The 17,142-nt window shown below is 37.4% G+C and overlaps 4 protein-coding genes across 4 annotated transcripts; 3 read left to right on the top strand and 1 right to left on the bottom strand.

The window, feature by feature from the left end:
* Positions 1-157: 157 nt before the first annotated feature.
* Positions 158-1,986, top strand: LOC116014410 (plasmodesmata-located protein 7). Its single transcript, XM_031254462.1, has 3 exons — positions 158-971; positions 1,388-1,498; positions 1,621-1,986. Exons 1-3 carry the CDS (start codon positions 227-229, stop codon positions 1,626-1,628), a joined length of 864 nt encoding a protein of 287 aa, XP_031110322.1. The 5' UTR covers positions 158-226; the 3' UTR covers positions 1,629-1,986.
* Positions 1,987-5,947: 3,961 nt separating this feature from the next.
* Positions 5,948-6,682, top strand: LOC116014018. Its single transcript, XM_031253999.1, has one exon. The coding sequence runs from the start codon at positions 6,025-6,027 to the stop codon at positions 6,418-6,420; it is 396 nt and encodes a 131-aa protein (XP_031109859.1). The 5' UTR covers positions 5,948-6,024; the 3' UTR covers positions 6,421-6,682.
* A 1,936-nt stretch (positions 6,683-8,618) lies between these two features.
* Positions 8,619-10,289, bottom strand: LOC116014019. The gene is made up of 2 exons (XM_031254000.1): positions 9,961-10,289; positions 8,619-8,925 (listed from the first exon to the last, which is right to left on the bottom strand). The coding sequence occupies exons 1-2, from the start codon at positions 10,200-10,202 to the stop codon at positions 8,823-8,825; spliced, it is 345 nt and encodes a 114-aa protein (XP_031109860.1). The 5' UTR covers positions 10,203-10,289; the 3' UTR covers positions 8,619-8,822.
* Positions 10,290-13,947: 3,658 nt separating this feature from the next.
* On the top strand, positions 13,948-16,513 carry LOC116013474 (probable inactive receptor kinase At1g48480). The gene is made up of 2 exons (XM_031253254.1): positions 13,948-15,489; positions 15,594-16,513. The coding sequence occupies exons 1-2, from the start codon at positions 14,226-14,228 to the stop codon at positions 16,193-16,195; spliced, it is 1,866 nt and encodes a 621-aa protein (XP_031109114.1). The 5' UTR covers positions 13,948-14,225; the 3' UTR covers positions 16,196-16,513.
* Positions 16,514-17,142: the final 629 nt, after the last annotated feature.

The following is a 17,142-nucleotide window of genomic DNA, read 5'->3' as shown; positions in this document are numbered from 1 at the left end:
AGAGGTAAACCAGTCTAGTTTGTTGGATTGACTAAAATTAAGAATGCAAATAAGTCATTTTCATTGAGTAGAATATGCAATTATATTATTATATATACTCATGTGCTTGTATATATATGTATGACTGAAATACTCTCATTCACAGATGTGATAGAGAAGTAAACAGAGAGACAATATTCGATCCTCATCAGATCATTCAAACATCTATTCCAAGAAAACCTCAATCATGGCCATATTGAGTTTCCATTTTCTTGTTTCTTTGATGGGCATTCTTGTCTTTTCACACTCCACTCTCCTCACACTCTCCGACTCCTCCGTGGACGGCTTCCTCTACGGCGGGTGCTCCCGGATAAAGTACTCGTCCGACTCGCCCTACGAGTCGAACCTCAACTCGCTACTCACCTCCCTGGTCAACTCGGCCACGTACTCGTCCTACAACAAGTACAGCGTGATGGGGTCCAGCCAGGCCGACGTGTTGTACGGCCTCTACCAATGCCGCGGCGACCTGTCGATGCCCGACTGCGCCACGTGCGTGGCTCGCTCGGTCAGCCGGCTGGGCGACCTGTGCCACCAGACCTGCGGCGGTGCGCTGCAGCTCAACGGCTGCTTCGTGAAGTACGACAACGCAAGCTTCGTGGGCGCGGAGGATAGGTCGGTGGTGTACAAGAAGTGCGGGCCGTCGAACGGGTTCGACGCGGAGATGATGGGCCGCCGCGACGCCGTGCTGGCGGGGCTGATGGGCGGGGGGGCCGGAGGGCTGTATAGAGTGGGTGGGTCCCAGGAGGTGAACGGCGTGGCGCAGTGCGTGGGTGATCTGAGCGTGGGGAAGTGCCAGAGCTGCGTAGCGGAGGCGATCGGCCGGCTCAAAACGGAGTGCGGCGGCGCGTTGTTTGGGGATATGTTCTTGGGGAAATGCTATGCTAGGTACACCACTAATGGAGCTCATGCTTATGCCGCCAAATCTAACCATGGTACTCAAACCGCTATAACTAAACACTTATTCTTGCTAAATTGTTTACTAATTTTTATTTTTATTTTCATATTTAGACCCTATTTTATAAGTAGATAATCACAATGTCACACATGCCCTATTGACGGGCCTAACGGACCTAACCCGCTAAGGCCTGCACGGGTTGCGGGTCAGCCATACGGCTATGCCCTATATATATATTCAAAAAAATAAAATAAAAACTCGCAGGGCCTGTTATTCTGCGGGTCGACACACAAAAGCCCGTCAGAAATTAGGCTCACGGTGGGGCGGACCGGCTTGCTTTGATAGTAGTAAGCTTGGCCATTAAGTTAATATTTGGGATTATTTATTTGAAGTGTACCATGGGGTTAATGTCAATTTTAAATTTATTGTTTTGTTTTTTGGAATGTAACGCAGAATCCCATAATGAGAGTGAGAAGACATTTGCCCTTATCATCGGATTGTTAGCCGGAGTTGCTCTGCTCATTGTTTTCTTGACTTTCATGAGACGGATATTCACCGGAAATGGTAATTATATATATTACGTAATATAGTACTTTTGCATCTTTCTATCATTCTATAAGAATATGTTGCGTGATTCTTTTTCTTTTTTATTTTTCTTATTTTAAAACTTCTAAACTTTTTTGCAGGTAAATAAATTGGTATACAACATTTCTGACAATGGCAATCTTGAGGCAGCAGTGCAGCTACTTCATTTGCTTTTTTATGGCTGCTTTTTCTTCCCTTTTTATTCATCAACGTCGTCGACTTGCCCTTCTCTCTTAATTTATTGTTTAATTTTCTTTAATTTCTTATTTAAAAAAAAAAGAAAAGGAAAACTGGAAAGGGGGGAAAAAGAGGTTAAGATTCCCTCATTACTTACACAATTTACGTTGTAATGTGAATGCTTTTGCGCAGATGCAGATGGTTATGTACGGTTTCATGTGATGTATTATTGGATTTTAAACTATATATTCATTCACCATTTCATTAATGTTACTTAACATTCACCATTTCATTTTCTTTTACATTATTAGTGTTTTGTTTTCCATCATATGTAAGATTTATTTCCAATTATTTCTCTTTGAATTATGGCCTGGGGAAGTCCGCAACCACTATCTAAAAATGTGTTGTAGATAAAGTCCGTCTTGTAACCCTAACTGGTAAATGAACACAAGAAGATAAATCAACTTAGCTAGTATAGATTGTCTATAATAGCATACCATCTCAAACTAAAAAAGTCAATAGACAGCTTGTGATGAATTTCTGAACAACTAGATCACCCGTGATTTTATCTTTTTTTCTGGTTATTTCTTCACTGGAACATAGAAAACCTGCGCGGCACATGTATGAAATATGACAACATATTTGTAGTGAGAACATTGCTGTTTTGTTTTTTTTGGTGGGTATTGAATGAACTAAAATGGACGGCAAACAACTATCTCTCTGAAACAAGAATTTGGGACCACTGCAAGATTCACAGTGCAAGAGGTGACGAACAATTTGGACTCACCTATAAAGAGGAACTCTCACTTTGCCAGATGTGTCAAGGCTGCAGATTTCACCGCTTGGAAATTGAAATTAGAGTTGCAGATCAGAATAATGTATGGTTACTTAATGCATGTATCTTGTTTTTATAAATTTATTGATTGATATATGTGACCTAACTTGCATATATAAAGACAAGAAAAGAGTATTATTAATGCCAACACTCTCTCAGTCGAACCAGTCACACAAGGTATTCATAATGAGTGCGATTTATCTCTTTTATATGGTTTGCAAGTTATTATACAGGAGATGAGTTTACATACGGAATATTATTAATTCAATTTTTATAGTAAATTCCTATCAATCAATTCGGGAATGTCGGGGAAAAAGGTTTGATATACCCCCAAGAATATATAACAATTAAGGTAGTCTTGCAAAAGCTTATTGTGGTGGTGGTGGATTACATGTTAGAACCTTTAATTTGGATAAAGATAGATAAAGCAGATCAGACTGAATCATTCTGTATATCCTATATATCCTTCCTTTCATCTACATTAACATGCATATCCTTTAAAGCCATGGCCATACTTATGGCCCAAGATGGAAGAAACTAGTATATGCTTGCAATAAGCTTCTACACTTTAGTATTATTTCTTAAAAAAGACAACTTAGTTTAGTTTGTGCTACATCGGACAACATAAAAGACAATCTTTAATTTATAATACCATGGACCCTGATTCATTTTGTAAGGTGGACCACTGACATAAGATACATTTTTATTATATTAAAGGTACATTTTTGATATACTAAACGTTCATTTCAGTACGCAAATAATGTATATTCAATATATTAAGGTAGATCATGGTACTAATATAATTTGCCCATACAAGATGCCTGGCATGCAACCTCATGCAGAGTTGTAAAGCTCAACGTGGCATGTGTATATACATAATACATATACATATACACTAACAGGGCAGATGGCTTTACTGCCTGCCTGCTATTTATTTACTTAAAAGTAAAAGTAGTATGGAGAGAGAGAGAGAATGTAAAGCCCTAGCTTAGCCCAATTATGTATATTATGAAAAATTTGATGCAAAAAGTGGAAAGGGATTTTCCCACTTTAACATCTTTAGACCTTTATTAATTTGTGTATGTATAGACTTTTATGCCTTTCTGAATTTCTGTATATTTATATACATAAAGGGATCCAAATGGAGTTACCTTTGAGACAACTCCTTTTTTATTATGTTTTCAACAATTGTATTCTTTGTTACTTAGTCAATTAACTTTGTTACGTTGCATACCACCGTCATACTATTATTATATGGAGCATGTTTGTTTGGTTCTATATGTTAAGCAAATGCAAGCAAACTAAATTAAACCATTTTCTAATATATATATTATAGTGGTTTTCGAACTCGAGTTTGATTCGACAATAAACCTTATTTAGAGAAACTCTTTTCACTTGTACAATAGATGGTTGGTGCAAAGTGCCAACTAAACACATTATACTTCAATGATTTTTGGGCCCGAGTTTCAGTTGGGTCTAATTGTTTGTGCAAACTAATTAAACAAGTTGGTGATTATGTAAATAGCCAATTATTATACATCGGGATCTTTCTTTTTTTAGTACTACTGACTCTGTTACAATGCAGTGTTTGTTCATAACTACTGTCTCAATCTATTGTGCCAGGTGCCATTAGACCACAAGGTCTTGGCAAACATCGAGATCTTATTTAACGAGAAACAAACTCTTTTTTCTTGTTTCACAAGTGGTTTGTGAAAACTAAACAATTTAGTGATTATGTAAATAGATTATTTGTTAGTTTCTGGTTTAAATAAGGTGGCCCACAGGCCCAATGAACTTTGCACACTTAGCCCATTGGATCACAACAAATTAATTATGCTAAGCCCCAATTATCTAATTTGGAGTTGTTATACCATGGACTAGGCAAGGTAGACTCTGGTCCTAAACGATATTGAATTGTGTGTTTTTATTATTGGAATTGTGAACTTTCATAATGTAATTTGTGTTTCTAAGTTAAAACACATAATAACGGTAGAATACAATACATGGTCATCAAATCCTAATATGTTAATATTGTATGACTGTATTATTTAAAAGGAACTTGTGAATACAAAATAAGGTAACCAATTACATATATGTTAACATATTGTGTTCGTGATTAGGTGCATCATGATCCATGATATAATGATGGATGGCAAGTTCCCTCAACTGGCTCGGTCAATTGTTCATTCCTCAAACCGACAATTTAAGACTAGACATTAGACATGAAGTCTCATAAATGTAATGTTTTTTAAGTTGACGGACTAATCGGATCCCATAAATGTAAGAATTTTTTTTCTTCTCCCAATTTTTTTAATTATTAAAACAAGGTAGTTTTTTCCGAAAAAAGCGATCTATTTACTTTATAAAATTAAGGAAAAAGTCAAGCCGACCTTGTGGTCTAAGTATGTTTAAGCCTCAGTGGAGGCGCTGCTGTCTCTTTGTGCGTCAGTAGGTTGAGAAAGCTGCTAATAGTAGTTTATGAACAGATACTATATCTCTTTGTGCTTTAGTAGGTTGAGAAAGCTGCTGAAAGTAGTTTATGAACAGATACTACATTGTAACAGAGTTAGTAGCACTAAAAAAAAAAAAACGGAAATAGGCTCATAAACTTTAATTAAAAGGTACACTTAAACTTGTTATTTTAGTGCATCTAAACCCAATAACATGTAATTTGCTTGATATAACCAGTCATCAAGTTTCTAATGACTAAAATGTACAATTAAACACTTAAACTTGTTATTTTAGTGCATCTAAACCAATAACATGTAATTTGCTTGATATAACCGGTCATCAAATTTCTGACGATTATTCCAACAAAAGTTCCGGCAAACAAAATTTCGGCTACCGGTCTCCGCCTTCTTCATCGAAGAAGACGACCAGAAGGCCACCTTAATATTACATTTTTAAATCAAAAGTGTCATATTTTTCGTCATAAATATTACGATTTATCTCATAAATAACAATTAAACAATTTAATCGTAATTAGATTACATTTTTTAATCATAATAACTATTCATTTATTCAATCATAACTATGACATTTTGATTTAAAAAGTGTTAAAATTTTCTTTATAAGTGAGTATTACATTTCTATTTTGATCAAATTTTTATCACAAATAAAAGATAAGTGAGATGATTTTACAATAAATGAAAATATTATTTGTACAATTGTACTTATACTCTCAAGTTCTACTTATAAGTTTTACTATCTCACACAAAATTTTGATGTTAATATTTTTTATTAAATTTACGCGATGAAAATATCTAATCATTTATGACCCGTTAGCGAGTAAAAACGAGAGGAGTACATGTAGTACAATAAAATCCCCTTTTTTTTTCTTTTTTTTTTTTTAATTTTATATATACGCGTGTGCCACATGTTACAAAGTGGGTCCAAATCAAACTTGGGTAGTTGCATAAGAGGAATTGGCCTCCATCTTCTTCACCTAAGATTTGCAGAGAAATCTCCGACCGTTTTCACCTAACCACCACAAATGGCGTTGGAGTGGGTTGTGCTAGGCTACACCGCCGGAGCAGAGGCCATCATGGTGCTCCTCCTCACCCTTCCCGGTCTTAACCCCCTCCGCAAGGGCCTCGTCAGCGTCGCTCAGAGCCTCCTCAAGCCTCTATCCTCCATCGTCCCCTTCTGCTTGTTCCTCATGATGGACATCTACTACAAGTACGAGACCCGACCCACTTGCGAATCCCCCGAGGCCTGCTCTCCCGCCGAGCACCTCCGCTTCCACAAGTCTATCATCAAGTCCGAGCGCAATGCCCTCCTCATCGCCTCCGCCCTCTTCTTCTACTGGATACTCTACTCCGTCACCAATCTCCTCGTCCGCATCGATGACCTAAACAATCGCATCGAGAAGATTAAGAATCAGGACTGATCGACTGCTCTATCAGGTCGGATCGGGTCAATCCGCACCCCTTTTTAGTTTCCGTATCAGATAAGCCCCCCTTTTGTTGCTACGATTTCTATATGGAGTGTCCATTGTCGTCTGCGTTTTTCGTATTTTTGTACTATCTATTCTCTCGATTATTAGGATGTTGTACTGATATATTACGACAGTGTATTTAATTTTGGTATCTTATGCATATTTTGGATTTTTGTCTCTCTTAATGGTGTTATTTAAACATAAATTTCTGTTCGACTCTTTGATTGGCATTGAGCTTGAGAAATTCGGAATGCTTGCTTTGAAGCATATTGCAATTAGCTATAGCATCGTGTTTGGGAATTCAGAGCTGAATCATCTTGCTTCTGAGGTTCTTTAAGACATGAAAAAATAGGTTGTGGATCATGGAATATGTTATTAATACTACTAAATCTTCTTGTTAGATTGTGTGTTTGAGTTAATGATGCAATGAGAGCTCGCAGATGCTTGCATTATTTATGCATATTTGGTGGCTTGGCCTTTATGCATGCCTACAACTTTAATATCTTAGGCTACTCTGTTTTAGGAGTCGAAATTGGTCACTATAGCATGGTTGTTTGTTCAGCTATATTCAAATGTCTCTTTGAGATTTGTTGGGCGGAGGCAAGTAAAGGCCAAGTCTAGCACTGGTGGCTGGGGGATTGTTGGATGGAGGCCGGTAAAGGATCAAGTCCAGCGCCCAGCCTCTCGAAAATGTGATGGCGGTCAGCGGTCTATAAGTAAGGAAATAAAGTTGCGTCTTCGTTACTAGCTATAGTTTTTGGCATAAGTGGTAAGTGTTTGATCCTTGGTATCCGAGCCAGGTCACGGGTCTAGCACCCGGTGTCTAGGCGATTGTTGGGTGGAGGTCTGTAAAGGGTCAAGTCCAGTAAAGGAAATAAAGTTGTGCCTTCGCTACTAGCTATAGCTTTTGACGTAAGTGGTAAGCGCTTGATCCTAACAAGATTCTTGATGACTTAAAAGGTTTTAAATTTGTAGAGATATTGCAATCAACATAATCAGTTTTGTCTATGATAGTAACCTATGATCAGTGCAAGTGGTAAACATTTCTGATGTCCTTTTTACTCTTCAAATCATTTCCATCTATACTGAAGTTCACTTCTTAGTTTCTTAGGCAAAAATTATTGTCTACGTATTGTAATCTTATTTGAGAATGGAGCCAACATGTTGTTACTACTTTCATTTTTTTATTTTTGGTTCTGGGTTCTAGTTCTTGTAATCTTGTGGAACTCCATAAGTGCTTTTTACATAATGTTTTTCATTACAGCGACCAATGGTCCTTAAGTCTCGTGTACTGTTCTGTTTTGAGTTTACATAGTTGTTAATATTAGGTAGGTTTAAATTTTGATAGTATATGCTGATTTGAAAAGAGATTTGGTAGTGCCCATTGGTGTCTTTGTCATGTGATGATAAAAAGTGATAGGTTATGAGATTTTGAAAAATGTTATGTAGCTTGGCAATGTTGATGACTGTATGTCTGTATTCTATAATTTTCTTTCCTCCTAATGCAGTAAAAGGATCTTTTTGAAGATAAATCTTTGTATGTTGTGTGAAGAACTCTAGAAAAGTTTCTTAATTTGTTAATAGTAGTGGAAGCGTTTACTATATCACATATCTAGTTCCCCTGTTTACATGTTGGTTTGATGAATAATTGTCACAAAGTATTGCCGCGCTGCATTTTGATTTCATTTGTTTGCCTTTCCTGTCGTGTTTGTGTTCATTTGAAATGCGTCTTACGGTCTTACCTATTACCAAGTTAATCCTTGAAAGGCTGCCTCATCTATTCTCATTTGGTGATATATACAAGTCTCAGTTTTATGGTTCTTATGTCACGTCTCAGCATACTCTTCTTATCTGCTGTTCTCGGTATTTATGACAGCTTGCTGAAACCTGCTAGGTTCCCGATATAGTCATGCATTTGAAGCAACAGTTCTAACCGTTCTAATCTCACCACCTCCCGAAATGCGAGCCAGTACTAAGACACTAGCAAAGTTCATCCATGTCCAGACAGGGTAAGTCTATGTTGGGTGCCAGACCCTCATTTGAAGGTAGGATTTTGCGTGTAAATACCCAGATTGTGCTCGATAATCATATTGCTAGTATTTCAGTAGCAGAATGTATTGCATTTGCTGCTAGCTTCCGATATCCTTGGCTGAAGCATCCATGCATCGCTTTCGTACATACCATACAAATTTATGCACGAAATTTTGCAAATATCTTACTCTGATCTGTACAATATTCTTATATGTATTCATGACTCTAAGTTTTGTGAAGCAATAGCAAGCACTTTTTTATTGATGTTGAAATAGGGGATACACAGTGTTGATGGCATATATATCTTCATGGCGCATTATGGTTCACTCATCAACCTCCAAGGGCTTAAAGTATTTTCCATCGATTAGGTAAGTGCCAATGTTGAGACGAACTGCCCATACATCTTTTGGCTTTCTTGATACAATCCTGCAAATATTTATGTGCTTATATAAGTATATATTATGATAAAAATCAAAGTACAAAATAAATAGAGTTCTATTATGTAGAATGAAATTCAATTTGAGAGTTTGATAATCGACACTCCTTGTTTAACTTTATACAGAACATAGTTTATTTTCTTGTATCAAAGCCTAAAAATTAATTATTGACATGTGATAGTAGGCCACTTGGGTTTCGGGAGACTCCAGCAAGTTTGGCGACAAACAGTCACCCGAGCATCGCTGGCACATATTGACGAGCTTAATTACAAATTTTAAAAATTCAAGAGCTAAATTGACTTTTCGTATAAAGTTTAGGAGTTTATTTCACCTTTTTCCTTTTTATTTATTACATAAATGTTTGGTAATATAGATGTAAAAGAGGCTAAGCCTGAAGTGATGAGCTGACCGAGCTAGGTTGCTTGGCCAGTTGGTCATTGCTTGGCAATTAATTAGGAGCAATTAAGGGTATATTAAATAAGTGGAGTTGGTGATTGTTATGATGCTAAATATTTTTGGGTGGTTTTAATCGTGAAGTGGAGGGAAATTATACATGGAACATGTGGAAGTCTTGGACACATGCTCAATTGCTAATACAGCTAACTATAATCATAATTCCCATAGGTAATCATTCACAGAAAAAGAACAAATGTCAAAGTTCTAAGCTCATAAAAAGAATATACATTACATTACTTATTTTATACGGAGTATATATTATCCTCAACAATAGTAAGTAACTGATTTCAGGTTGGGTTGGACAAATCGAAAGCCATGACATATAATTGAATTAGAAAGAATGAAATGTCCATTTAATTAAGCTTAATCATATAGGTAAGGCAAAAACTTGTGTGAGAGCGTCTCACGGGTCTCAATTCATGAGACATGTCGGATCTTTAATTAATGATGTCAAAGATCAGACACATTAGACAAAGATTCGATCCGTTTCGCGAATTAAGACCCGTGAGACTGTCTCACAAAAGTGTTATAGGTAATATGTGAGAAAATGGGATAGGAGGGAGCTGACCTGCCCACATCTCCAGGCTTGACTAAGCCAGGATTAGCCCTGAGGCAAGGCACAGAATCTGCAGTTTTCAAGTACTTGGGAGCCTCAACTACGATTATTGGAGACCCAATTTCAAGCTTTGATGGGTCTTTCAACTCAGACTTGGTGATTACCAACCTCTTCTGCTGCTGCAGCCTTGATGGGTATATTCGTTTGGGCATAGAAATTGTAGAAGAAGAAGATGGGGGAGAGAGTACTGCCATGAGAATTCAAGGACTCTGGCAATGGGTTTGTGTAAGATGTGAGGATTGGATGATGTTTTTGTGGTTCTCACTTCTCAATTCTCACAATTAAAACATCTTTATCAAACTATGCATTATTTACCATCACACCCATAAAAGGGGATAACATTTTCAAGATATATAAAAATTGTATTTAATAGAGTTTATAACTTATTTTAAGTTAAAAATTATTTTTGTTTGAAAAATTAATAAAAGTAAAAAAGAGTAACTTATTATGCCAGGGAGACGAATGAACCTTCCTTGCCATGGAGACAAAGCCTGTCGGAGACACTTGTCTCTAGCAATTTTTTTTTTCTTAATTAATTATTTTATTTAAAATTATTTAAAAATTATTTTTAAAATTGTTAACTGCCACATCAGTATACTTTCAGGTAAACAGATCATTTTGGGTTTAATTGCAAGAGTTTGTATTATTCAGGAAAGCAATTGCATTTTTTTTAGTTCGATGACCTAATTGCAATTTGGTGTACAATTGAGTGGAAAATTATTGTGTGGATCATGGTCCACGTAGCTGTGTGAACCATGAATATAAGGTACATTTTTAATATAGTAAAAGTACATTATTCTGTACTGAAGTTACATTATTTGATAGTATATATAAAATAATTTACTTTCAGTACTTAAATAATGTAATTTAAAATAATGTACGTTATGTATAAAAATAATGTACTTGTAGTATGTTAAAAAAATATTTTTTATTTATAATCCATGTAATAATGATTGCAATTGAATGACGTATTAAACAGAGTTTGTATATATTATTTTAACCGGAACTGGTACCGTCCGAACAATTTTTGAACCTTCCGGTTCAAATCAAACCCTGGTCATTTCTAGGCAAAACTAATTAAAATTGAGTTTGGTGTAGGAGAGGCGTTTGGGGATGATATGATAAGATATGAAGATGGGCACTTACTAACATGCTGGTAATACGTTATGTCGGCACTCACTACTTGCGCTTCTAAAATATAATCATTATAACCCTCCAAGATTCAATTTTACTTCCATATTTCCCTGTAACTTCATACAATGCAGTCCAAAATTCAATTTGACTTTTGATATCTTCTTTGCCTATTTTTGTTATTCTACTAGAATCAACTCCTTTAGTAATTACAAAACTCATTACCTTTTTAACTCCTATATGACTATACTTTTGAACAAATAGGAGAAAAAATAAAAAAATTAAAAAGGTCATCATCCATGTATTAAATACAAAATTATAAATTATAAATTCCCAAACCATTACCATTGAGGTATATATAGACTATTGGTTAAAAGGACGAATAATTGGAGTACTACCTAGAAAGACTGCGAGCCATAGTTCAAGCCCTATCTTGAGTAATAGACTCCTTTGAAAACGGTAGTTACGTGCAACATTCAGATCCTACTCCACTAGTACAATCTCGGGAGCCTTGAAATCTTTAAAAAAAAAAAAAATCCCAAAACAATTATATAAGTAATGAATTTGCTCTAACGTACACATGCCGGTGTATGTGATGAATATGATGAACAGCGAAGAAACCGTGAGGAATGACTAATGGGAAAGAAGAAATCTGAAATCTTTGTTTCTCAAGCTGTCATACGCTGGCTTTCCTATGTCCTACGTTTCCACAAAACAAATTACGGAGCATATATAAAAATTAAATAATACAACACGGTGCCAATAGTAATCAATACTCCTTCACCCATCCCTATTTTAAAATTCATAATTCCAGCACCATAATTTTCTATATTTTATTACAATTTTTTCAAATATTTTGAATGGATCAAATTAAATTAAATGATCCACAGTTGCTGGGATATGGCCAGCACTTTTTCAAAGTTTTTCCTACTTTCTAAAGTTTTTAATTCTCTACCTATGGATAGATGCTGACAAGTTTCAGTTTGAGAGCAAAACTTTATGACAGAAAACATTGTGCATTAAATTGTATCTGTGAGATTATTACTATCAACATCATAATTAAGATTATTTATTAAGAAAATTAACACATTTCGTTTTTAAATTGTGAAGAAATAATATTTTTTTGTCTTTCAATTATACCGTCGCTATTTTAATCTAATCTTAATAAAACTTAGGAATAAAATGTCACAAACAATTGATACATGAAAGTAGCAACGAATATAATTGAAAAATAAAATTATTATTTTTTAATTAAACTTATACATTTTTTTTGTTAGACCACGATTATAGAAAACACTTTAAGCACGTACCATACTCAGGAAATTCTCACTATTATTACAATCGAAGAACTACACGTATTATTTAAAAAAACAAACGAACGAACAAATGAAGAACATCACATGTGGGCTAAACAACGTAAAAGAAGATATAATAAATGGACAAAATTAGACATGGTTTGTTGTTCAGCAAAAACTAGCCGTTGTTGAATTTTTTTTTTCCGGATGATTTCTTAAAACGGCTAGCCAGAATTCATCGAATTCTACACAGTATTTTTATGTTATTCTTATTATTATAATAATAATAATAATAATAATAATAAAAAGACAAACACTCATCACTCTCATATAGAAGAGAAAAACCATAACCGACAGCATAGTGTAATTCTTAATAAAAGGATAAAATTGTCCTCACAATATTATTGTCACGGCTTGCCGACATTTTCTATGTAAAGTCGTAGGCTCCATCAATGGAAGCATATAACTAAGACTGTCCGGATGTTCATCGTAATTTTTGTCCATTTATTACATACTACAATTCAGAATAAATCATATATATACATTCCCCTCTTTGAAAAAACCATTTTAAATGTATTAAATGCTATATTTGTTTTATAATTAACTGTGATAATAAATAAATTGAAAGTATAATTTTGCAGGGGATCGGATTAACGTACACTAAACCAGATGATTGGTTAACCGGCAGAATGATTGAACAGAGATGGTGGACCGGAATGGGTTTACATCCAACAAATATTATTCGTCCATTTGGAACCAAACGCCTTTATGCGTCACCATATCTCCCTGCCAGCCTGGATCATATCATATTACTCTTTCTTATTTGTATTAATACTTTTTAATCATGTTTCATTTTAAAATATCTTTTTACTCATCTAATCAAATAATATATTGAAAATAATGCCTACATGAACAACCCAGTTGGCCATAGGAGAAAAATTTGAGAACAATGACCGGAGATTGAGTCTCACCCAGCGGCAGGGTGAGAGCAATTTCTAAAAGTGAGGGGCTCCTCTTTGTGCGCGGTAAACAAATGTCTAGGTTCTGTGTTCAGCTGATTGAAAATGAAAACCAATTCTTCTTGATTTGAACTGTTCTGGTTACTAACTAGGGGTGATGTTTGCCATTGAGAGCAATCTCTAAAAGTGAATAATTCCTCATTGTTCAAAGTAAGCAAACATTTAGCTTCTGGGTTCAGCTGACTAAAAATAAAAACCTATAGTTCTTCTTAATTTGATGAACTGTTCTGATCACTGACTAGGGGTGATTTAGCTTCTGGGTTCAGCTGACTAAAAATAAAAACCTATAGTTCTTAATTTGATGAACTGTTCTGATCACTGACTAGGGGTGATGTATGCCATTCAGTAGTGGCTTTGAATTTATCTCATAACTCAAAAAAGAAATTTAGGTGAAATTTTTAAATTAAAGTTTTTTTCCAAATAATTCATATATACATATACGGAGAATTATTGTTTAAAATTGAGATATTTTAATCCCCATTTGTTATGATTTGGTCGATAAACACTTCACTTTTCTATCTCAATTTAGAAGTCCTTTACCCACCTTGGCAACTCGCAACTCTCTCTCTCTATCTCTTTTATCTCTGACTGAAATGAATAGCAATACTGACAAGAAGAAGAAGAAGAACAAGAACATGAATCCCACTTTGTAGCAGTCCATAATTCCACAAAGATTAGTGGCCAAGAACTTTGGACTGCTATAGGTTTCTGGGTAACTGACAAAGTTACAATCTTTTCTGTTTTCTTCTCATCGTTTTCTCCAAAAACTACAATGAGATCTCACTTTTTCTTCCTCTTCTTCTTCTACTTCTACTTCGCCGCCTCTGACCTCGCCTCCGACCGCGCCGCCCTCTTGGCGCTCCGCTCGGCCGTGGGCGGCCGCTCGCTCCTTTGGAACATTACGGAACCGAACATATGTTTGTGGCCGGGAGTGCAGTGCTCCTCCGACAAGAAATATGTCGCCGAGCTTCACCTGCCGGGGACGGGTCTCTCCGGCGTGATTCCGGCCGGGACCATTTCTAACCTCACGCGCCTCCAGACTTTGAGTTTGCGTTACAATGCTCTGTCGGGTGTGTTTCCTTCCGACATCTTTTCCTCTCTCCGGGATCTCCGGAACGTGTATCTCCAGCACAACTTCTTCTCCGGCGAGATTCCCGACGGTGTGTTCTCATTGCCCAACCTCGTTCGCCTCAATCTTGCTCACAATAACTTCTCCGGGTCGATTTCCCCTTCGGTGAATAATCTGACGCGGTTGGCGACGTTGTATTTGGAGGAGAATCAGTTTTCCGGGGAAATTCCGGACGTGAATGTGCCCGGATTGGTCCAGTTCAATGTTTCCGGCAATCTTCTGACGGGCCAGATTCCGGAAAAGCTCTCGACTCAGCCCAAGAGTGCGTTTCAGGGGAATTCTCTGTGCGGGGCACCTCTTGATCTTTGCGATGGGCAGCAAACAAAGAGTAAAAAGAAACTTTCCGGCGGGGCTATCGCAGGAATTGTAGTCGGCAGCGTCATTGGGTTGCTTTTGGTTCTTCTTTTATTGTTCTGTTTATGCCGCAAAAGGGGCGAAAAAGAAGTCAGATCGAATGAGGCAGCCGGAATTAAGCAGACCGAGATCGAGATTCCGCCGGAAAAAGAGGTAATGGCCGGCGCCGCCTCCGCCGCCGCATTTGGCGCGAAAGAGAAGGAGGTGGTCAACGCGGAGGTCAACGGCGGAGGGAAGAGCTTGGTGTTCTTTGCCAAAGCCCCAGGGAGGAACTATGACTTAGATGACCTTTTGAAAGCCTCTGCTGAGGTTTTGGGAAAGGGCACTTTCGGAACTGCCTATAAGGCCGTTCTTGACGCCGGAATCACACTGGTGGTGAAGCGTCTCCGGGATGTCACCGTGCCGGAAAAGGAGTTCCGACAGAAGATTGAAGAGGTGGGGAGGATGAACCATGACAATTTGGTTCCTCTCAGGGCTTACTATTATAGCCGTGACGAAAAGCTACTTGTATATGATTACATCACAATGGGAAGCTTATCCGCACTTTTACATGGTAAAAAAATCTAATCTTTGGCTGAATTTCAATTTTATTTTCTTCACATTTCTACCATTTCGAGCATTTAATTAATTGGATTCTGCGGTTTCTGCCATTCTTAGGTAATAAAGGAGCGAGCAGGACGCCATTGAACTGGGAAACAAGAACCTCAATTGCTGTAGGGGCAGCCCGGGGGATCTCCCATCTCCACTCACAAGGCCAATCCATTTCCCATGGCAACATTAAGTCATCCAACATTCTCCTAACCAAATCCCACGATGCCCGTGTCTCCGATTTCGGTCTTGCCCAGCTTGTTGGCCCGTCCTCCACTCCCACGCGGGTAGATGGGTACCGGGCCCCCGAGGTAACTGATCCTCGGAAGGTCTCCCAGAAAGCGGATGTTTATAGTTTCGGGGTTCTGCTCTTGGAATTGCTCACCGGGAAAGCTCCCACCCACTCGTTATCTAACGAGGAGGGCGTGGACTTGCCTCGGTGGGTTCAGTCTGTGGTCCGGGAGGAGTGGACGTCCGAGGTTTTTGATCTGGAGCTGCTGAGGTACCAGAATGTTGAAGAGGATATGGTTCAGCTGTTGCAGCTTGCTGTTAACTGTACTGCCCAGTACCCTGACAAGCGCCCTTCAATGGCGGAAGTTACCGCCAGAATTGAAGACCTCTGTCGCCCTGGATTCCAGGACAACAACATTGTTGACAACCCAGAAGAGTAATAGGTTGCGAAAAGATTCAAGTTCCACTTCTTTTTTTTTGTTTTGTTTTCTGGTTTGAATTCTTCATTTGTCAGTTTAATCTTTTCCCAATTCTTGGATTTTATATTTCATATATAAGAATCTTCTTTCTCTTTTTCCGCGGCTATTCGATCAACAAATTAAGGTTCTTGGAGATCTGTAGTTTTTAGTTTTGGTGTGTTTAATGTAAAATATAGTATTGTCGAGCTGTTCTTGTTGGGCACATGGCGGCCTTGTAATTACATATTCTTTGTTTCATAATTGATTTAATCACAGCTGTGCCATGTGAGTTTATTCTGATCTCTGCTGTCAACTTTTTCCTCTTTTTCCTATATGAATGTGTTTTTTAATGTTCATGAATCTTGCAATTTATTACAGTTGATGAATCATTAAAAGATGTTAAATCTGATTGGTTGGTAGGTCTTGTTTTGATCCCAGATTTAAGCAACTCATTATACCAATTCAAGTTGTCTGCAACTACGGCTCAACGTGGTTTGTAATTGCAGTGGCTTTGACTATCCCACTCACGTCTCCTTCATTCTAACCTAATTTTCTTCCCATTTTCTCATCTTTTCCTTAAAGAATGATCTTTATCTACATTTCTTGCCTTTTAACCTCTCTCATTTGTTTACTGTGTTGGGCGAAAGCGGGTAGAGGGACAAGTCTAGTAATTGGTAGCTAAAGAGATTGTTGAGCGGAGACCGAATTCTTAGGTGGAGGCCGATGAAGAATCAAGTCTAGCATTCTGCCTCTCGAAAATAAGTTGTGCTTTCACTGTGAGCTATAACTTTTGTCGTAGTAGCCACGTGTTCGAGTGAGAGGATAATTGGGCAAGGCGTAGTACCTGACCCGAAGAGCTTACTCGAGGAGACCAAGGGACACTACACGTAACGGCTGTAGCACACTTAAAAGGAGGCAACTACGCAGCA

Source organism: Ipomoea triloba, chromosome 3, assembly GCF_003576645.1.
Source record: "Ipomoea triloba cultivar NCNSP0323 chromosome 3, ASM357664v1".
NCBI lineage: Eukaryota > Viridiplantae > Streptophyta > Magnoliopsida > Solanales > Convolvulaceae > Ipomoea > Ipomoea triloba.
The sequence above is the reverse complement of the archived record's forward strand: the minus strand, read 5'-3'. Positions and strand labels throughout refer to the sequence as shown.

Coding starts and splice junctions, on each gene's coding strand:
- LOC116014410 (XM_031254462.1), top strand. CDS start 227: ATGGCCATATTGAGTTTCCATTTTCTTGTTTCTTTGATGGGCATTCTT. Junction 972..1,387: donor TGCCGCCAAATCTAACCATG/GTACTCAAACCG, acceptor AATGTAACGCAG/AATCCCATAATGAGAGTGAG.
- LOC116014019 (XM_031254000.1), bottom strand. CDS start 10,202: ATGGCAGTACTCTCTCCCCCATCTTCTTCTTCTACAATTTCTATGCCC. Junction 8,926..9,960: donor AAGCCTGGAGATGTGGGCAG/GTCAGCTCCCTC, acceptor AAATATTTGCAG/GATTGTATCAAGAAAGCCAA.
- LOC116014018 (XM_031253999.1), top strand. CDS start 6,025: ATGGCGTTGGAGTGGGTTGTGCTAGGCTACACCGCCGGAGCAGAGGCC.
- LOC116013474 (XM_031253254.1), top strand. CDS start 14,226: ATGAGATCTCACTTTTTCTTCCTCTTCTTCTTCTACTTCTACTTCGCC. Junction 15,490..15,593: donor CTTATCCGCACTTTTACATG/GTAAAAAAATCT, acceptor TGCCATTCTTAG/GTAATAAAGGAGCGAGCAGG.